The 23,005-nt window shown below is 29.6% G+C and overlaps 1 protein-coding gene and 2 pseudogenes across 5 annotated transcripts; 1 reads left to right on the top strand and 2 right to left on the bottom strand.

Moving 5' to 3' along the window:
* Positions 1-606: 606 nt before the first annotated feature.
* LOC111296798 (TOM1-like protein 1) lies at positions 607-5,889 on the bottom strand. 4 transcript variants are annotated; one of them, XM_022891262.2, is made up of 4 exons: positions 5,754-5,889; positions 4,301-4,830; positions 3,519-3,782; positions 607-1,337 (listed from the first exon to the last, which is right to left on the bottom strand). In XM_022891262.2, exons 2-4 carry the CDS (start codon positions 4,817-4,819, stop codon positions 867-869), a joined length of 1,254 nt encoding a protein of 417 aa, XP_022746997.2. In that variant the 5' UTR covers positions 4,820-4,830; positions 5,754-5,889; the 3' UTR covers positions 607-866. The 4 variants fall into 4 exon arrangements, with proteins under 4 accessions (XP_022746997.2, XP_089625277.1, XP_022746996.2 ...); XM_089769151.1 differs by having other exon boundaries at positions 607-1,289; positions 5,754-5,887; XM_022891261.2 differs by having other exon boundaries at positions 5,664-5,803.
* Positions 5,890-12,497: 6,608 nt separating this feature from the next.
* On the top strand, positions 12,498-15,528 carry LOC111297451 (lysine-specific demethylase JMJ13-like; annotated as a pseudogene).
* A 177-nt stretch (positions 15,529-15,705) lies between these two features.
* Positions 15,706-18,812, bottom strand: LOC111297450 (uncharacterized; annotated as a pseudogene). The gene is made up of 7 exons (XR_016326319.1): positions 18,794-18,812; positions 18,389-18,528; positions 18,135-18,295; positions 17,440-17,601; positions 17,204-17,320; positions 16,454-16,636; positions 15,706-16,298 (listed from the first exon to the last, which is right to left on the bottom strand). The product of XR_016326319.1 is annotated as an uncharacterized LOC111297450 (transcript).
* Positions 18,813-23,005: the final 4,193 nt, after the last annotated feature.

Here is a 23,005-nt window from a genome sequence, read left to right as displayed (position 1 = left end):
ATTTTGATTTTTTTTAGCAATATTCGATCCGATCCAATACGAAATTTGATTTTTGATTAAAAAAAATTGATCTTATAAAATTGAATCGAATCAGAACCCGTCAAGAACAGGATAAGCTGCCAATCTTATCCAATGTTATTGATGAATCAGGCCAAGTTTAAAGTCGAATCGGATCTTATTAGGCCAATATTGAATCGGATAATGTTGGATTAGATCTAAATAATGCATTTGGTATTAGATCTGATCCTATGTTTATTTATCTAGTGTTTATTTTATATTAAATATTTATAAAATATAAAAATTATCATGTAATAATTTATATCAAAGCATTAAATATAAAACATATATTTTTTGTTTTTAATTTTATCAAATTTATACGACTTTTGCTAAAAATTTTAAACATATATATTTTTTGTTTGTGTAATTTTTATATCGTATTGTAATTAAAATTGCAGCATAAATAAATAAAAAAAATTCATTTTTATTTTAAGTTTTGACATTTTCTGTAATTGTTAATGTTTAGTGTGGTTTACATTATCGATTTTTTGAGTAAAATCGAATAAAATTCGAGCTTTTTAGATAAGTTGGTTGAGATGTCATGTCATCACTCCACGTATACAAGAGCCATACAGATTTATTTTTGCTGGTAACAATCCTCACATGCATACTCAATCAAATAATTATGTAAACAAATCCAAACATGAATTACTTACACATAATTTTGCAGGAACAACAAATGGTAGTATGTGAAAGAAAAAGTCTGCAATCCTGTCGTGGGTTTTTCATTCCAAACTTCTGTTCGATGCCTACAATGGCCCGGCATTGGCCTAGTGTCCTAAATTACGGAATACTGCAATGAGTAGCACTCAGAATGTGATTAGATCATTTTTTGGTGCTTGCTGCTTCTTTGAATCTTGCCCCTCTTCAGACGAACCCCCACCTTTCTTACCAAAAATCATTTCATCGAGATCATCCATCATGTCGTCATTGGTTTCCCCATGAGTCCCTTGTCGAGTACCTGCTGGTTTCCGAATCAAGGTATCTTCTTTTGCATGACGGGGTGAATCATCAGGCTCGATAGCCACGGGAATCATAGCGGGTTCTGGCTCATGAGGAACTACCGATGGCTTCTTCAAGTCTTCATACTTTGAGAGAGCTTTCTGGATCTCATCATTCACATTTAAAGCTTCAAAAAGCAGAGCTTCATTATCTCCAGCAGTCTCAATGATTCTTAGAACAGTGGACTGGGACTGACGACACTGCCGGACAAGTGTAGTTGTCAAGTCATCCTGCCAACAAACCAAATGTAAATCACTAGGATTCCACTGGTATTCAGCCTTCCTACGACATGGATATGTAAAAATTATGTAAAATCAGAACCTCTTGGATTTCTTATTTTAACAATGTCCCAAATCAGATTTGATAAAGTTAGCAACAAAAGAAACTGATAGAGTAAACATACAAACTGCTAGAAAAACAAAAAGCAACATACTAAGCTAGAGTTTTTCCCTGTTTTGTTACCTTCTGGCCAAGGGATTCATCTCATATGATTCCTACCAATATGAATAATAGAAATGCAAAAATATATTTTATTTTAAAAGGTTAAATCAGCACAAGGTTCCTGCACCATCAAATTGTAAATGTTTATAAGAGCTGCACTCTATCAAATAGGTTCAGAACCATATTGACCTTGCTGCCACCTCAAGAACAACTAAAGACCGTTTGCAACAGCATTTTTTATGTTACGAGTCTAAACTGGAATAAAACTCCATGGAAAATGTCATCTGTTGGTCACCATTGAAAAAGATCTCAAAATATAAGCCTATACAACTTACAACCAATAGTTCGTAATTCGTAGAATCTTAGTTTTCTGAGAGAGAAAGTGATTTAGGGGGAAAGTAATATTCAAGAGAAATGTATGATTTTTAGGTTTTGTTGACTTAGGGAATGTAAGATTTCTACAATTGGTTCATGTGAATGTAAAATTACATAATAAAAATTTTTATTATATTATCCTTGATAACACGTAAATAACACATAACATTCATAATATTAGTATGTGAATAATACATAACATGTAAATAACACATCTTCTGAAAAATAATTTTTATATTTTCAATAGATATACATATTTTATGTGTAATAATATTAAGTAAATTTATTTTAGATTTCATATGTAATAATATTAAATCAAGATATTTTACGTTTTATTTTTTTTCATATTTTTAATAAAAATTGTGTTTTTTATCTTAAAAAAATCGTCTTTTCAACAAAACTTACGTTTTTATCCCAAAAACATCGTTTTTATTAAATTCTAAAAATATATTTTTCATGTTTTCAATAATTTTATCTTAGAAGCATTGTCTTTTCAACAAAGACTACATTTTTATCTTAAAAACATCTATCTTTATTTAATTTTGAAAAATATATTATTCATGTTTTTAACAAAGAGTATGTTTTTATCTTAGAAACATCGTCTCTTTTTAACAAAAATTATGTTTTTATCTTAAAAACATTATCTTTTCAATAAAGACAACATTTTTTTTAAATATAATCTTTTCAACAAGAATTGTGTTTTTTATCTTAAAAGCATAGTTGTTGTTGAATTTTGAAAAATATTTTTTTCATATTTTTAACAAAGACCATGTTTTTTATTTTATATACATTGTCTTTATTGAATTATAAAAAATAATTTTTTTTATCTTTTCAATAAAAATTGTGTTTTTAATCATAATTTTTGTGGGGATTTCAATAGCACTATCTTAAAAATGTGATCTTTGTTTAAAATATACTATTAAGTAAAAACTTGTTTTCATAATATTTTATAAAAAATTACTATCTTTTTAAGATAAATAATGTTGTTTATATAATCTAAAAATGCAATTGAGGGCAAATGAGAAAAAAATTTCACTTTCCCTCCAGAGTCTTAAAAAACCTCATGGAGAGGAAAGCTTTTATTTCCCCTACTTTCCCCCTTCTTGACATTGTTTGGAATTTTAAAAAGCCCAAGCAATCATATTCTTGTGAATCAAATCAAGGAATCAAATTACAAAAATTAAGATTATGGGAAGGAAAATTACTTTCTCCCAAACCAAATGCCTTCTTAAAGTAAAACTTGGTACTGTTGGAGCCATCAGAATTTTCACCAATATTCATCATTGAGGGGAAAATGTCATATTCATCAGCCATAAGCCTTCACGTATGATAAAGATCATAAATGGATGATGTAAAAGATTTAAAACCTCTAAAAAGAAAGTAATTTCCTCCTTGAAAATGGAGCAAGAAGCAAAATTATTGACAACAAGATGATCTTTTGCACATTAAAGGCTCATTATGCGCAACAGAATACTAAATATTCTTTAACAAAGGCACAGATAGACAAAACACATTAATGACTCATTCAGACAAGACTCATATTTTTGGAGTTTTGTTACTTGGCATCAGAGAAGAAAGCAGACTTTATTGGTAATCCATATGAAGTTAGAAACTAAGAAGTGCAAAAAGAAAAAAGATAATACCTCAAGAGCATCTTGTTGGGGTGATGAGGATAACACGGTTGAAAGAAGCTCAATGCTGTTTCTTGCCACATCAAATGCCTCCTTTGTTTGTTCAGCAGTAAAGCTCTGGACAGGAATATCACGCTGAAGCTGCATGTCATGTTGAAGCTGCTGTGCAAGACTAGCATCTACCTCTGGTGCTGAAACCGAACGAGGAGGGGTAAAAACAGGTGCCAAACTCTCATTGTCACGACCAGGAAAGCGAATCCCCCTTGATTTTAAACTCTACAAAAGAAAAAAGGACCATTCAAGAAAATCTCAAAACTCATTAATCTACAAGCCAAAAGATTAGGCTTTATCTGTTTTAGCAACATAGTACCACATGTTTGACCTGCATATTAAATCCTATTGCAACCCAAAGCACAATAATTCAAGAGACATTGACATATCCCAAAAAGTTCCTGGTCAAGAATTCAGTTGTTGAAGAAAGCTTGTCTAAGTATTTTCTAAATTGATCTTATGATTTTAATCAACTAAACCAAACAAACAATTAAAAAATTTGCTCCTTTTTATTGAAAAGTAGAAAACCAATTCAATGATTTGGTGAAGATTTGCAGGCTAAATGAACTACAGTTCGAACAGAAACCAAAGGAGTAAATTTCACACAACCGTTATTGCTAAAGTTAGACAACTTTCAATCAGAAACACACCACAGGAAATCAAGTGAATGAAATTAAACAATCATATTTTCTCAACTTGTTTTCACACTTGCAGAAAACCAGATAACAAGTATATGATGTTACCTTATAAGTTTCTTCATAAACAGGCAAATAGCGAAGCTCACTGGTTGACTCCCCCCATGATTCAATAAGCATCAAAGCTTTGTTCCTATTATTAACAACAGTCTGAGGATCATCAATTAGCTTAACCATCTCATCAAGAACCCTCTCAGCTGCCACCTCCGAGAATGCCTTCTCACAATTCTTGACACAAGTTTCAAGCAACACCAAGGACAAGTATTGAACCCTAGGGCTCTTCAACATTATCCTCCGCTTTATGCCTCGGATCAATTCAACACTGCTCACTTTTTCGTGATTGATCATGTCACAGATATCAAGATTCAAGGCCCAATCAGGCTCATCAAGGGCCTCTGAGGTGGCATCCTCAACAAGCTTATCAGCTTGGTTCGGGCCTTGGAAGAGCTCCTTCACCTTAAAGCTCATTGAGCTCATGCCAGCACTCACCTTTCTGCCCACCTCAGCTCCTTCAACCATGAGGCGTTCACCAAAGGCACTAACTTTGTCCATCAAATTTTTATCCATTTTCACCAAACCTTCAAAACACCAAAACAATATCTTCAACAAATCTCCACAAAAAACCTTAGAAAAGTCCAAAGAAATAACACTTGAATGCATCCATCCTAGGGGCCAGAACTTTTAACATAAAATGTCTTCCCAGAAACAAATCCCAAAAGCCTCAAACTAACAAAAATATTATGAAATAATTAAACAGAAATAACTATGATATGCCCCATCATTGTTAATTACGGCACTCAAATATCTGGTTTTGCTTCTTTCACTTTCTTCCCTATGATGTACCCAGCAGAACTTAATGCAAACCTAAAAATTTATCAGAACAATTTTCAATAGCATCAAAGTTCTTCAAACCCCCCCCCAAAAAAAAGAACCCTAATTTCCAAATCTTCAAAAAAAAAAAAAAAATCTCATTATCAAAACATTAACTTCAAAACCTCCAAAGAATTAAACAACTTGATGATTCAATACCTAATTTAGAGCAAATAAATCAAACAATTAAAAGTAAATATCATTTTCCCTACTATTGTAGCAGCAGTTAAAATACAAAAAAAAAAAAAATTGGTGCAAAAGTACATAAAAAAAATCAACGAACACCCAATTCCTTAAAACCTTTAAAGCCCCAAAAATTTAAACTTTGACAAGCTTAACATGAAAATAGTTAAAGGCCTGGCTTAACTACTAAGAAAATGTATGGCAAAAATCGCAAAAAAAGGAAAAAGTTCATGAAGTCAACTGCTGGGTCAGCTAAACGTAGATTCTAAATGCGTCAAATTCAAAATCAGAAAAAAAAAAAAAAAAGAATCATAGAAAATTTATAAAAAGGAAATTTAAAAGTTTTTTGTTTGCTTACAGTTGTTGATGATCCGAAATTGAAGAGATCAAGTAAACGAGCCCAGGGAGCTTTGAAAACTAAATGAAAAAGTGATGGCAATTACTTTACCTTTATGCGTAACGACTGAGTAAGTTGAACTTTCGATCTTTCCTTCTTGTTTCAGCCCGTCTCTCTAATATACGTTGACAAATGCCCCGATTTTTCATTTTTTAATTTTTGATTTCGTACAGTGAGATTTTTTTTCCAAAGTTTTTTTTTTTATTTTTTCTTAATATAAAATAATTAGTTAAGATTTAAGAATTATTATCTTTTTTTTTATATATAAATGTTGATGTATAAAATTTCTATTAAATAAATTTAAAATTTAATTTAATTAATTTATTCAATCATTTTGATATAACATCAATAAATTTGTAAAGAGATAAGAGATTTTTTATATGAAATTAAGTACAAATTATTATATTTATATATATATAAATTATTAAATAATCAAATTAAAACACAATTAAATTAATTTAACATAAAATTTGAATAAAATCGGCACAGACGGGATTTGAATATTATGCATTTTTTACACCATTTTATGGCATGCTATATAAGTGAATAACTTATTAAATGAATTTTCAATTATTAAAAAAAATATTTTTCTCTACATTTTTAATTTTTGGGATTTGTCTATAGTAACATCATAATATATCGACTTTATTTTAAGGTTATGAGATATCGTGATATATCATGATAAATTGTGAGAATAATATAATTTTTTTGTAAAAAAGAATATGTTAACAAGTAAACATTAAAAAAGTATATATAATTTTATTTAATTTATTAATTTAACAAATAAAAAATTATATACTTTTTAATTTTATAATATCAATTTATTTTATAAAATAAACTTAATTAATTACATTTAATAATATATTTTTATATTTTTTTAACATTACATTTAAAATTATTAAAATTTTTTTAAAGAATAAGACATTTTCGAACTCATTTTACATTTAATGGTATGAATTTTACGATTATTTTTTTTTTACGTTAACAATTTTTTTATTTAGAATCTTTTAATTTAAAAATATCAATTATTTTACATTGTCAAGTTAATTATTTACTTTAATTTTTTTGTTACGCTTATTCTTACTTTATGTTTTATTTAGAATTATCATAATTTTTTATTAAGATATTACGATATTAAATGATATCAATTTTATAATTATTTTCACTTTTTTTACATCTTTACATTAACACTTATTGGTTTGAAATTTTTGTATTTATAATAATAATTTTTTACATTATCAATTTAATTATTTAGTTATGTTATCAATTTAATTACGTCAACACTTATTTTTTGCTTGTTGCTCTTGCTAGTTTTTTTTTTTTTCCTTTTCTTGAAGCAAAAAGAAAAAAAATGTTTGGATACAAAATAAATCATTTATATTTTTCTTAAAATTAAAAATGCATTTCTTCTTGGACAAGAAAATGTTTGATTCTATGTTTATATAGAATAATAGTTATGTTAGAATTGGTGTTAAACTTTAGTTGTTTGTTCATTTTCTAATTAATTATGATTATGCCTTTTACCATTGTTTTTACATTTTAACAATGTTTCAAGAAGCAGAATACAAATAGCAAAGCCAGAAGAAGCAAGCTGCGAGAGCAACAACACAATGAACCTCTATTAGGCCTTTATTTAGCTCTTTCTTTTAATAATAATAACTTTATTAGTTTCTATTTTGTTTTTTTAACTTTCATTTTATCTATAACATAGTTGTAATTCTATCATACTCCAATGTTCCTCTTTGAGGTAAATTTATGAAATTTGATTATGTACCATGGAAATGTTAGAAATAAATATTGTAGAAATAATCTATAAATTGGAAAAAAAATTTCCTCCAAGTTTCTTTGATTTTATGAAGCATTTGCCCATTCACTTGCTTAAAAAGGCAAAAATTGGTGGACCTATTCATTATCGATAGATGTATCCGTTTGAAAAGTAATATATTTCAGTTGTTAGATATTAACATTGATTAATTATTTTTTTCTTCAATAACATTTGTGTTATGATATCATGATGAGTAGGTTTATTCATCATCTCAAGAAAAAACACACTAATCGAGTATTTGTTGAAGCATCTATATGTGAGACATATGTTATCGAAGAGATATCCAATTTTTGCTCATTCTATTTTGATTTAAAAATGTCAACAAGATTGATCGAGTTCCACGTAATGATGATGGAAGAGTTGTAGAATCTGGAGAACTTTTTTTATTTTTAGTCATCTTGGCCAAGCATTTGGTCTACAAGATAAGTCTCGATGGCTATTAGCGAAAAAGCATATCAAGGCACACTTATATATTTTGTTAAATTATAAAAAGATAAATCCTTACATTAAGTAATATGTGAACTCTATAATTTATTTTTCTAGTAAGTTCACAATTTTTCTAATTCATAATTAACAATGATAGGATATTTAATGAATAGATGAGAAGAGAATTTGTGAATATAAGTGATGCAAAATTGGAAATAGAATGTGATGCTAGATTCCTACAATGGTTAAGATAATTTGTAAGGCTTTAGCGCATAATACCATATGTAAATAGAAATTTTAATGCTATTGCATATTGAAAATAATGATCAAATTTTTTTGTTCTACGATTAAAAATAGTTGAAGAACAAAATGATGATATTGATCGTCGTCTAATCGAGATAGCTTATGGCGTTGGATGCATGGTTAGGTGTTTTAAATGTTACTTTATCAATGATTTTAAGTTTTATATGGTTAACTATAGCCAAACTTGAAAAATGATGAATTATGGGGTATGATTTATATATATAAATTATTAAATAATCAAATTAAAACACAATTAAATTAATTTAACATAAAATTTGAATAAAACCGACATAGACGGGATTTGAATATTATGCATTTTTTACTCTATTTTATGGCATGCTATATAAGTGAATAACTTATTAAATGAATTTTCAATTATTAAAAAAGTAAAATATTTTTCTCTACATTTTTAATTTTTGGGTTTGTCTACGGTTAGATTATAATATATCGTCCTTATTCTAAGGTCATGAGATATCATGATATCTCATGATATATCATGATAACTTATGAGAATAATATAATTTAAAAAAAAAAAGAATATGTTAACAAGTAAACATTAAAAAAATTATATATAATTTTATTTAATTTATTAATTTAACAAATAAAAAATGATATACTTTTTAATTTTATAATATCAATTTATTTTACAAAATCAACTTAATTAATTACATTTAATAATATATTTTTATATCTTTTTTAACAATATATTTAGAATTATTAAATTTTTTTTTTTAGAATAAGACATTTTCAAACTCATTTTATATTTAATGATATGAATTTTACGATTATTTTCATCTTTTTACGTTAACAATTTTTTTATTTAGAATTTTTTTAATTTAAAAATATCAATTTTTTCACATTGTGAAGTTAATTATTTACTTTAATTTTTTATTACGCTTGTTCTTACTTTTTATTTTATTTAAAATTATCATAACTTTTTATTAAGATATTACGATGTTAAATGATATTAATTTTATGATTATTTTTATTTTTTTTAAATTTTTACATTAACACTTATTTTTTGATTTAAAATTACTTTTTATTTATAATAATAATTTTTTATGTTATCAATTTAATTATTTAATTACGTTATCAATTTAATTACGTCAACACTTATTTTTTGCCTTGATCATCAAAATTGAGGGTTCAGTATTCTACCAGTAAATCACATGGTTGTCGGCCATTTCATTGTAAGTCTCCTAATTGGTTTTATGTTTAGTGTGAAGCCATAAGGAAGGAAAAGCTTCCTCTAAACGTCTTAATCAACTCTTCCTACAACAACAATTTTCTTGAATTTATTTTATTGCATTTATTTGAGAACTTAAAGTCATGTTATTGTATTTTTCACTGATTAAGCTACGGTACTCATAAAAAAAATTGAGATGGTCGACTTTGGCTATAATATGTAAAAAATTTTTATCCGACCAATCACATGTCAAATTGACCTTTATAATTACATCAAAATAAGAGAGTTAGGTTGTAATCATTTTTTTAAAATGAAATTTAACAAATTTAAAATTTAAATTTAAATATTTACAATTTTTTTATTTTCATATTAGCTTCTTCTTTTTTTAATCATGAATTATTGATTATATTTGTAGGAATAAAGCATGCTCCCCTCTCTGACGGTTTGACCCATAAACCATGCATTTACATCTGTTCGTCCATCTATTCGTGTCTTAATTTGAAATGAGAAGGATAAAGAACTATTGAGTTTTTATGGTTTCTAGACTGATATTTAGGTACATTAACATTGACATAAATGAAGAAGATCATAGAATCAAGAGTTTAGTGAGGCAAGAAAAAAAAAGTATTGTTGGTTCCAAGAGATTATCTTAGAGTATGTTTTTATCTTAAAGTATGTTAGAGTGCCATTGAAAAACGTTTTTTCACCTTCCTTGCTTTGAATTTTGCTACCTAAACTACCTCTCTCCTTATTTAATATAACTTCAACAGCTAGACTCGATCAAATAAACTAAACTAGATGACTCTTTAGGGCAAACCGACCTGCTGAATTGGCTGTCAGTTTATCATCAAAATTCAAAACAAAGATTCAAATTCAAACTTCTGAAAAAATATTTAAATCCTACATCTACCGAATAAACTTTTATCCTAATCTCATATCATTATAAATAAATGACACTTCGATAACTTTCAAGTCAACCACGCACTTAATCCAAAACACGCGCATGAAATCAAACTCACACTAGGTCGACCCACACCATAATACCTCGGGTCATAGTAAAAGACAAATTGTCCCTTAATGCTTGCCTCCATGCCAACCTCGGTTATAGGAGATCGAATTCCATGTAAACTTCTTTAAACTAGTTGACCTATATGAAATGAACTACACACCCAACAGTTTGATACTTAGATTGCTTGATGAGAGAATAGAATGTTTAGTGGTTCAAAGGATATAATGGTTTTTTTCATTAAATGCTCTTGACAGACAACTAAAGGCATTTTGGACATTTGTGCTGACTGACATGTTAAGTCAACCCGACATACTCAATACCACATCAACTTGGTTACGTCATTATTGTCCTTTATTGGCTCCCTATCTCTTATCTATAAATATAGGCATCCAAACATTATCATCTCAGATTTTATCTCGTCTTAATCCCTTATTTTTCTTTCCTTCCAACCTCTTTTATCTTAATCTTTGACTTGCACATTAGAATGCAAATATAAGGAACACTCCCTACCTTTGAATCTAACCACTCTCTTCTAATTTTTTGCCTTTTCAAAAATACCCTCACGTTGAAACTTAGTAGAAACAGAATACTTCATGTCATTACATATCCATCGATTAGTTGGAGCTCCAATAATAAATTTATGTATAAATTTCAAAAGAATAATAGATGCATGGTAATAAAATGCAACTATAATTGTAAAAATATTAAACTTGCATTTTTTTTCTTGATACTAAAATTTGATACACCTATTGTGATAGTGGAAAATAATTTTTTAATTGAAAAAAGAGAAATTGTGTTTTAGAAAAATAGGTAGTTTTTTAAAGTAAATATTAAAACGATATATTTATTCTTGCTTTTATTTTTTAAAAATAATTTTATTTATTTTTTGTAATTATTTTTTTGAATTGATATCACTTTACTCATAACACCAACACAATCAAAAACTTTATAATTAGTATAAATATATATATATATATATAATAGATATAACTTTCATCAATCTTATTTAATAGAGAGATTATGAATTTTTTGGATAATTCAATTTTAACATTTTCTTTCTTTAATATCGGTCCATTTCCTTTGAATGATAAGTCACACATAGTTTTTCAAATTTATCCAAAAAAATAGTTAATCATACTCTCAATGAGTCAATAAGACAAGTTTTCACAAAGACACGAGAAAATCTTTTGGATCGGACACTAAATGAAGTAGAACTTTCTCATCAAGAAAAGAAATCAGATTTCATCCAATGAATAATCGCCACATGTTCTTCCAAAGATCTTGGTACACTTGACAACTCGGCCCCGAAAAATATTATTCCTTGAACAAAGGTTGTTAATGGTTATATTTATTTATGTTATGACCCTAAAATCCACTTTCAACGGTTTGGCCACTCTTCGAGATTTTCCTTCGTTTAGTTTCTTGCAAACTTTCTCGGGAAAAATCTCTCCTCTCGCTTGAAAAGTAGACATTTTATTGGTTTGTATTTTTTTCATTTTGTTTTTTTGTCTTTTTTCTTGAGTTTGTTTGGTTGCCAAGAACCTTAAGTTAACCTCAACTTGTCACTTATTTCTGTACCATGCATACTTTTTCTTGTGACCACCTTTCTTTGAAAAGTCGAAACTGTTTGGTTCCAAAGAAACTGGAAAGGAAAAGGAATGACAAAAGAATGAGAAGATTATCTTGTTGTTTTGGATTCTGTACAAAGACAAAATCAATGCTGTCTTTCTTCTCACTTTTTTTTTCCCGTAATGTGGGATCATAAAACTAACCCACCAACAAGTTTAGGGTTTCTTTTCTCTTTTCTTTCGCATGTTTTTGTAACCCACCAACAATTCTTTTTCCTTTTCAAGATTATTTCCTCTTTTTTCTATTTCTCGTTTTTATTATATACTTTCTGTCCTGTTTCAACTTTTTCTTTGGGTTTGTTTGGTTACCAAGAAACTGATGAGTAGCAAAGGATTTTCAGAGTTAATTGACCTTTTTTCTTTGTTTTTTGGTGGGCAGTAAAAGGAGTAGATTATCCTTGGAAGGTAATTAACAGAGATGGGTTCTCAAAAACAAAAGGAGATCAGTCCGGAAAAACTTCCTTCATTTGGAAGAAAAAACCGAACCAAGACTGCTCCGTCGACTGTCCGAACTGACCTCTCACTGATAGAAAGAGAGGTCACTTCAAACCCTAATATTGTGGAAAAATTCAAGTTGAATGATCAGCTGGAATGGGTTGATAACATTTCTGAATGTCCTGTGTTTCGTCCATCAATGGAGGAGTTCCAAGACCCCTTAGCTTATATCCAAACGATTTCTCAAGAAGCTTCCAATATGGTAAAGATGAAAGTTTTGTGGGCAAAATAATTTGAACTTCATTTTACTTTTTCTTCTGGTATGTGATGTATGGTTACTTAAAAAAAGGGCTAACTTCAATATTTTTTTTTTCAGGAATTTGCAAGATTGTATCGCCATGGAAAGCTTCAGTATCAGCTTCGGATGTGCTAATGAAGGAGAGAAAGCGTGAATTTAAAGCGCACGTTCAACATTTGCGGCTTCATGAATGGAATATGAATGACAAGGCAACATTCTTCACAGGAGGAAGGTAATTTTGCATTGTTCAAAAACATCATAGTATTTTGTTATTTTTGACAACCACTTTTAGTTCTATCGGAAGAAGGTTTATTAGTTTAGAATATGCTGTTTGAATAGTTTTAATTCATTTGTTTGATATTGTTACATATATTTCAGAACATAAAACCATCAAAGTTTTGAGAAGATGGCAAACAAGGCATTTGCTAAAAGATTTCCTCAATCTACTAGTGTCTCTCCTGTGTATTTAGAAAAAGAATTTTGGCGTGAGATGGCTCGTGGAACTGGAAAAAAAGAGTATGGCCTCAACATTGATGGTAGTGCCTTTTCTTCTAATCCCAATGATCCCCTAGGCCAAAGTAAAGGCAATTTAAAGGTTTTTTTTTTTTTTTCCTAACTTCAACTCTTTCTCATTTTTACTTAGCTTTTGTTCTGTATTCGTCATATTTTTAACACATGATCTCTGCGTTTCTTTTTCTCCGTTTGAAATCACAAACTTTTCCGCAGTTGCCTAATTGCACTTTGCGGTTGCTTGACTATCAAATACCGGTATGGATATAATTTTCCATGCTTTTGCTGAATCTGTCTTTGATTTCTAATAGCAACTTGTCTTAATTTATTAATTTGAACTCAGGGAATAACCTTTCCCATGCTTTACATTGGAATGCTGTTTAGTACATTTGCATGACATGTTGAAGATCGCTATTTATACAGGTAAATCAAACTTGCAAGTCTGTTTTTTCTCTTTTCTTTCCCCTATTGTTATGCTTTTTGGTATTAATCTCTCAATATATATATATATATATATATATATGTATGCATGTATGTATATATACTTTGCTCTCCAGCATTAACTATCCTCACTCTGGTGCACCCAAAACTTGGTATGGTGTTCTGGGTCATGCTGCTTCTTAGTTCGACAAGGTAGCCCGGGATTATGTTTATCCTCCCGACATCTTATCTCCTAATGGAGAGGATGGGGCTGCTGCACTTCTGGCGGGGAAAACAACGTTTCCTCCAAACATTTTGCTGCAACATAACGTGCCTGTTTACAAGGCTGTGTAGATTCCAGGAGAGTCTGTTATCACTCTTCCTAGAGCATACCATGCTGGATTCAGTCAAGGTAAGTTACATTTATTCTTCTCTTTGGATATCTTTTTCTCCTTGTACGAAAATGATATCAAACCTATAATTTTCTTCCTTGTATACACAATTATAGGCTTCAATTTCGGCGAAGCAGTGAACTTTACAGTTGGTAACTGGTTTCCATGGGGAGCAGTGGCTGGCCAAGAGTATGCACATCTTTGAAAGATGGTGATCCTTCCATATGAGGAACCCCTGTGCAAAGAAGCAATTATTTTATCCAAGTCTTCAAATTATCAGAGTTCAGATTTTCGATCTAATGAATCAGCTTCATTCTCTCAAACTTGTTAAAAGTTCCTTCCTACACCACATTGGATCTCTGAACAATGCTCTTTGGCAGTTGAGTAAGTTAAAAGCATCATTCAGTTATTCACCAAATTCTCAAGGAAGCATTGTCTGTGAACTCTGCAAACGAGATTCCTACTTGCCATTCCTTGAATGTGACGGTTTCTTCTATCATACCTGCCTTTTCCATGGTAAATTTATTTTACTCTTTTTCTTTTAGTAACCATTGTCACATTTCTCAAAAAGGAAAAGTTCTGGTTGTATAATCTTTGGAAGTAAAATTAATTTCATGGTTTGTTTTTTTCTGCTGCCTGATACAGAGGTTGATTCACTTAACTGCTCCTGTTTGGGGAAATTGGTTGTTTTCCTACGAGAGGACATATGGGAAATGGTAGACGCATATGTAAAGTTTCAGGAGGGAAGATCAGGGCTAGGAGTTCAACAAGAATCATGGTTCCGTTCACTGCCAAATATATCCTCTTGCTCGGCTCAATCTCACAAGGTAATTATGTTAATTTTCTTATTTAGTACTAAATAAATGCTGGACTCAGTAATTTTGATTATAATATGATGACAAAAAAAAAAAAAAAAAGAAAGCTCATGAATATAATTTTATTCTATTCAAATATAATTTGAATACACGAATTATTAAATCTATTAAATACAAACAACATAAAAATCAAAAACCTACTTCTAGTTATAAATTTAAAAACTTTAATTTTTCCTTTTTAATGCAAGCTAGTCCTAGTTAGAAATATGCATTGTATCAACTCTTGTCATTTCAATCTTTTATCTCTTTGAGACAGGTGAACATGCATTTTGAAGAAAGTGACACCCAAGAAAGTGCTAAGTCAACTGGGGGGACAGCAACACTCAAAATCAGAGAAAAAGATGAAACAATCGTATCATCATTTCAAAGGGCTGCAAGAGACCCAGAAGTAGACACGGTAATAGAATCTAGGTTGGCTTTGTGCCTTCAAAATTTTCTATATGAGATATTTTAACAGGCTAACTAACTACAGGGATTTTTCTTCTTCCTTTTTGTTCAACATCTGACAATTAGGCATAGGGGTTTTTTTTTTTTTTTTTTTTTTGGGGGGGGGGGGGGGGTGAGGGGGGACAAGAGGTAACAGGGATAGATGCAGATTTTCAAGCCCAATTGACAAACGGTACTTCTACCTTGTACATGATTAATACCTGTTCACGATTCCCAAACGATTAATAAAGATTGGCATAAGTATTCAGATTAGAACCGAGAGCAAGGGCATGTGATCTTTCATTTTTAATATCCAAAAAAATTGCATGTCTACACTAGCTAAAATGAAGCCCCATGAACATCGTAGAAGAAAAGGACGAAAAGAAAGAATCAAATCGGTTAAATAAGTTAAACCATGACAAAGAAGCAAATTGATTAAATAAGTTAAACCATGACAAAGATCTACCCTACCACCAATTGTATATCCTTCTGGGTTCATCATTGCCAAACCTTGATGCAGAAAATCTATGAGAATTCTTTGGTTTAGAAGATTGGTAACCTGGTATATGACCACCAGAAGATGAAGAAGAATTCCTACATCCCTCATTAGATGGCATCCAGGGAGAAGTCCAATGGTTCCTTTTGGACTTGTTATTGGAGAAATCTCATAGATCCTCTGTAATCCAAACACCTCTTTGTTTAGCTTTTCGCGGTGTACTATGGCCTTTTTCTTCGTTCTGCATTTTTTTCCTTTTGGGGCTCTTGCCATGATCATGAGGTGCAGACTTGTGTCCCAAAAACTCTTTATTTTCTCTACGAGGTCTTACATTTGGAGTAGACGATTCACGATTTCTTTTACCAACCTGTTTACAAGCAAAGAAATAGTCATTGTCCGTACCATATCAAGCAGAGCTATTGTTTTGCACGAAAAAGTCATATTTAAACAACGAAAAAGTCATATTTAAACAACGGGACGACACTCTATTCTGATAACTCCTACAAATTTACTGAAATTCGCCTTAGCAGAACTGCATTCATGAGCAAAGTGTCCTCCTTCTCCACATTTGCAGCATAAGCTAGATGATGCAGTACCAGTGGTGCATTCACGTGCAAAGTGTCCTCCTTCACCACACTTATAGCATAAGCTAGGTTACTCATTATCAGTGGTTTCCTTAGCTTCTCCACGTGACTTGCCACATGACTACATAAACAATTCTCGTGTTAAATGGCACAGTTACAAAATTATAAGAAAGGAACATTTTCAAAAAGCAAAAATATATGATCACATGAATGAAAGAATTGTTATATCAAACCAGAATGTTCATGGAAGTGAACTACCAAAAAATAGTGATTTTGGATAAAATAAATGATGTTAGCAAATTGGTAACTTTAATTTCAAAGTAATACTAAATCCAGTTAGCTTGTGAAGAGAAATGAATAAAATTAATTAATAGAGGAAAATGAGATTTTTCAACCTTGTGGAATCACCAAAGAATCACATGAACAATAACCAAATTGTTGAAAAAGAAATACAATTAACAGAAATGATGAATAACTGAAGAAAGCACACAATAGATCACAAGACTAATAAAAAGAACTGCAAAATATTTTTAAAAAAAAAAACAAGGAAAAGATCAGCGGACATATTGACAATCAAACATCAGCATGCTGAAAAAAAGTTCAACAACAGTAAAGCAACTCTTCCTGCAATGCAACCAAAACACCCTGTCAATTCTGATATAATATAAGCATAGTGAATGAAACTCACCAAACCAGTATGAACCTGTTGACCACATCTGCAACAAGAAACTTCTCTTGCACTGGTATCAACAAAGTTAACACAACATAAATGGCCAAAATTCTTGCAGATATAGCACTGTATTTCCTGATTTGGGAGGAAAAACATAAGGAACACAGTAAAAGAATAAGAATCCTAACATAAAACTTAAGCAACAGCAATGGAACAAGCAATAATTAAGAATCTACTAGGGAACATGAAGAAACCTTGAGATCATCATGGGATTAGTTATTCCTGCATGAAAACATGTCATGCCCAGAAACTCCACATCTTAAACAAATTTTACCATGATTAAAGCCACTCTTGTGTTTGTCTGGACAATCTTTTGCACGGTGACCACTTTTTTTACAGATAAAGCAATCTTGTGCCTAAAAAGGAAAAAAAAAACACTATAAGGATGCAAATGAATAATGACCCAAGTTAAAATCATAAAAACATGCTATTAACAATCACTAGTAGGACCACTTTCTAATTTCTATGTGAAATAAATCGAGGAAAACCATAAATAAATGGTAGGTAAAAGACAAGTCCACCGTTTGGATCTACAGACAATTCAAAGAGCTAAAGCTGACCGAAAAATAAACAGGGACCTAACCAATCTTCTCAACCACTAAAAATTATTATCATAATATCAACAAAGTGTCAAGAATCTACATTTTACAAAGGCAAGAAACAAGCATGCCCTAACATTTACCAGAGAAAAAAAAATTAGTAACTTCTAATATATGCATTTGCCTCTTATGAAAAGAGAAAAAAATAACAAAAGGGCCTACACACCTCCAACCCAGAAAAGGGCACAGAACAATTCCAAAAAGACATTAACTTCAACAAAAAGTGAAAAGTTAAAAGACATGGTACATGATATGTCATTAAGTTTCACATCCATACATTTCCTTCATACCTTTGAGCACTGTCTAGCACCATGGTCCAAACTCCCACAAACAAAGCATGGTTCTTCCGCTTTGAAGCAGATGTACAGTTCGCTGCCATATGCCCTTCTTCACCACAATTATAGCATGTTTCCCAACCACTATATGGAGGATCAAAGTACCTTGGTCCCCGCTGATAGAATAAATATCAAAGAGATACTAAAACGAAGCCATCACAGGAAAATTTTCTTCTAAACCACAGTTCAAAGTAAATACCTTAACTCACAAGAAGATTTCGGAGCACAATATTGTCAGATATGTCTACAGTATCACGGTCAAGAGATTCAACTGCCTCTGCAATCTTAGCCATTTCAGCCTCCTCAACTCTCTCAACCTTTTCTATCATCTCAGCACTATCCCCATCCTCTATAATGAAAAGCTGGTACAATAACAAGAGAATAATTTTGCCTCAGTAGAGATTGCAGAGTTCAAAATAAAAAATCAGCCATATAACATGCTGCAAGATCAAATCTAGTACAACATTTATTCAACAATTCATTCAACAACAAAGAATGTTGCATAACCAGCTGCAAAGAAAACTATCACAGCAATAAAAGCAATGTTGACAACTAACAGTCTAATTCAAACAATTTTCAGAAGCCAAGCCAATTTCACCAATCTAACTTCATACCAACATGGCAGAGTAACATTATCGGAATTATAAAGTTAAAAAATATATATATATGGTTCCTTTTCTGCATTATCCTTGCAGACTCTAAAACTAAAATAATTTTTTTCAAAATTTCAACAACTAAACTCTTGAGCAGACATTCAGTCAAAAACAATAAAAATTGAAAAAAAATCCAAAAAAAAAAAAAAAAGAATCCAGTTCCTGCTGCAAGTTTGCATGAAAGAAAAGGGTCATATTTTCTTGGGAAAGAAGGCCTCCCACCATGAACCCAGAAAAGGAAACAGAACAAAAGCCAAGAACTTATTAACCTGACAAACAGAAACAGTTCATTCAACAAAATTTATCCAACAAACAATTCGATAACCTACTTTCAAACAAAGAGCTAAGCAGAAGCACCTGGAATTCAAAATGTCATAGCAATGCAAGCAATGATAATCCCTAACGGTCTAATTTGAAACAATTGTAAGCCATACCCATTTCCAATATAAATTCGCACCAACCGGAATTATATTAAAAGTTCAACAAACACTATGATTCTTTACCTGCATCATCCCATCAACTATAGGCAGTAAAAATTTCCTTTTCAAATCAATTTCAGCTATAACTAATTTTTTTAATCAGTATGTTCCATCAAAACAATAACTGGAAAAAATAAAAATAATAAAAATGAAAAAAAATTATCAACCTTTTCGATTTTCGTTTTCTTTTTCTTACTTTTGAAATCCAAACCCGCCTCTTCACCGCTGCCGCTGGTACCGGCCACGTCGGATCCCCCTTGCGAACACGAACAGGCCAAATCCAATACAGAGACGATGCCTCGATCGTCCACGGGCAAAAACACCGTAAGTAATCCTCAATAAAAAATTTAAAAAAAAATTATTCAAGATCTTTTTAATCAAAAATATTTGAATAAATTTATTCAATTTTTTAAAAGATTTTTTATTAAAACCATTTTAAATAATTTTTTTTTTAAAATATAATCTCTTTTAAAAAATTTGAAGGTAATTTTTTATAAAAAATTATTTAAGATATTTCTAACCAAAATACTTTAAATAATTCTAAAATATATATATAATTTCCTCCAAAAAATTTGACGGTATTATTTAATGTGTTATTTATTAAAAACTTCTTAATTACCTCATTTAATTTTTTGTAAGCAATTATTCAAGACGTTTTCTAAGCAAAAACACTTTGAATAATCTCCTCTAATTTTTATGAGGGGATTATTCAAGGTATTTTTGATCAATTTATCTTGAATAATCCTATTTAATTTTTTATAAGAAACTATTCAAGACACTTCTGACCAAAAACACTTTGAATAATCTCAGAAAAAATGACAAAGAATTATTCAAGGTATTTTTTATTAGGTTTGATAAAAAATAGTTGTAAAATATCTCAATCTCAAAGATCAAGCTTTTATCGAATATAAGAATTGAGCTTATTTTTACATATTAATTAAGTCTAATTAAGCGAACTCGAATAACTCGATTTCGATTATGAATTGAGCTTAAACTAGAAAAGTGAAACTCGATCGAGTTTAAGCCTAGTATCGAGTCGTGAATTAGGAGTCGAGCTCGAGCTCGAGCTTTTCACTATATCGTTTTGATTTGGCTCAATTACGACCCTATAATGAAACTTCTAATAAAATAGAAAGAAGACCAACTGAAAATACAAAACTGACCAAAAAGAAAGCAAAAGGTAATAATTTTGATATCCTGTGTCCTCCTCCATACTATAAGTTATGTGATAAGGATGCCAACCTTTTCAAGCCAGAAGTAACAAATTACATTTGGCAAAATGCACCTCTTCAAGTCACTAGTTGAAAACAAAACTCTTCAAAATGATATTAAGACAATGTGGATCTTTTTAAAGGTATGTTACATATACATATATTTAGAGTTTTTGTTTTTTTATGAATACAAAATTTAATATGATAAAATGTTTGTTGATTTATATTTTTCATATTATATTGAAAAAGGCCTAAATAAGTAGACATATTCTCCACAAACACTAGGCTATACACTTTAATTGGGCTGCATCATCCTTTCTTACATACAATAGAGCTTATGGATACTAAATCCATTAATTATGTTTTTTTGCATACAATTCAGATTCATGGTTTCTTTTATACAATAATAGTAATTAAAAGCAAGCAAAGTAATTGCAAGTTGACTAAAAATAGGTAAAAATATGGTGCATATATATTGCATTTTATAGTTCATATAGATAAATAAATTCAAATGAGTTTCATATAGTTTTTTATTATATTTTCAATGTTATATTATTTTAAATTTTTTATTTGAATTGTAGGACAAATTTACTTTCTCAGATGATGTATATTCTTATGTGATGAAACAAGTGCAAGCTTAATATAAGAATCGTCATTACCATTTGTACCAAAGCTATCTCAAGAGCAATAATTATCCAATTGATGTGGATCCAAAAGATTGGCAATGGATAATCGCCAATAAATGAACTACAAATAAATTTAAAGAAGTTTGTTTATTCAATAAATTTAACTATATTTTGTTATTTATGTTATAAAATTATTTTTTACCATAATATAAGCTTAAAGTGAATGAAATACAGTTAATAAGGGACATCAGCAGATAGGATCCATTGTCAAAATAAAATCAATTGTTCAAAGGCATATGAGATGGTAAAATCAAGTTTAGTATACAATAAAAAGTCAAATTCATGCTTATTTTAGATCATTTTTTAATTAATTAGGTTTATACTTAGTTACTTATTTTTTAATTTTTTAGAAAGATAAAGATTCAGAAGAATGGCTAGATGCTGTAACATTTTGGAAGGCAACACAAATGAGACCTAATGAAACTTGGTTTCTTCCAAATGAAGAAAAAATAATGGTATAGAAATTATTTAAAATTTTGTTTGTGATTTAATACTAAATTTATTAATTTGAAAAACTTTAATTATTATTCATACAATATAAAACAAACTTTAACAAAAAGTAAGAAAAATCAAGATAAGATTTCATCTGTATCAATACCACTAGTGAAGCATTTTGCTTTTATTTTAGGAACAAAGTCAAATTGCTCATGTGATGTAGGTATTGGATGGATCACATCTACCTCTCAAGAAAAAAGTCTCATTATTGCAGAAGTTGAGGCTGGAAATAAATGTGCAAAGAAAGAGGTTGAAAGGCTTACTGAAATCACAAAATAAAAAAAATAAAAAAAAAGGCCAACATCCAACTTCAAAAAATTATGGACGCTCAACGTTAAGAACTAATGGCTCAAGGTAAGACAATTGAGAAACAAACTATGGAATTGAAACAAGTAAAAGATGTATTTGTATGTTTAGCAGGTGAATGATTAATTTCTAATCTCTTATCCATGCATCTACATCAAAATCTTCGAGTAATGATGTAAGTACAATAATTAATGTAACTTATTAATATTATAATAACAATTCTATAATATAATTTTTTTTCTTATTTTTGTTTGTTTTGTAGGAAAATAATGAAAAGTAAACTTTACTTGGATCAACTGTAGCTTGGATTTCAACTTGGGCATTATCATATTTGTGGACTAAAACTTTTTTTTAATAATTATTTAGTTTTTGATAGAAAAATACTAATATGATTTTATTGATAATTGTATTTTGGATATTACTTTTGAGATTGGATTTAGAAAATTAAAAACATAATATATATATATATATTGTATTTTATTTATCATTATTGTTATCATTTTTTATTTTTAAAATAGATGAGGTGACCACATTTTTTATGTCACTATAATCATATTTTATTTTGAAACAACTTTTTAGTTACTATTATTTTGTAATTACAAATGTAATTTTTTGTGAAAATTTATCTTTTATAGTCACTAATGATAGTTTTTTTTTTTTTTATAAATTGACAAATTTTATTATGACAATAACTAATTTATTAGTGATAATAATTGTTGCAATAAATAATTTTAATATTTGTGACATAATTCATTTAACATTATTTCAATGAACACTAGTGAAGAAAATTTTGTCCCTAATAAAAATAACATGAGTGACTATAGTTTTATAACTATTGCTATACTTTTAGAGTTAATGTCACAAGAAAGCTATGTTATTGTGACAACTTTTTTTGTCACTATTTTAATTTTTTTAGAGTCAGAAAAAATTGTCATAATAAAATGAGCTATTGTAACAACTTATTTTAGTAACATATTCTAATACTTTTAGTGTCAA

Source organism: Durio zibethinus, chromosome 12, assembly GCF_047325235.1.
Source record: "Durio zibethinus cultivar Kanyao isolate XHJ-2024 chromosome 12, ASM4732523v1, whole genome shotgun sequence".
NCBI classification, from domain to species: Eukaryota; Viridiplantae; Streptophyta; class Magnoliopsida; order Malvales; family Malvaceae; genus Durio; species Durio zibethinus.
The sequence above is the reverse complement of the archived record's forward strand: the minus strand, read 5'-3'. Positions and strand labels throughout refer to the sequence as shown.

Bases quoted from the DNA above. Each gene is read 5' to 3' on its own strand.
- LOC111296798 (XM_022891262.2), bottom strand. From the start codon at position 4,819: ATGGATAAAAATTTGATGGACAAAGTTAGTGCCTTTGGTGAACGCCTC. The intron at 3,783-4,300 runs GTAACATCATAT...TTTCTTTTGTAG, and splicing joins TTTATGAAGAAACTTATAAG to AGTTTAAAATCAAGGGGGAT. The intron at 1,338-3,518 runs GTATTATCTTTT...TGTCGTAGGAAG, and splicing joins CCCAACAAGATGCTCTTGAG to GCTGAATACCAGTGGAATCC.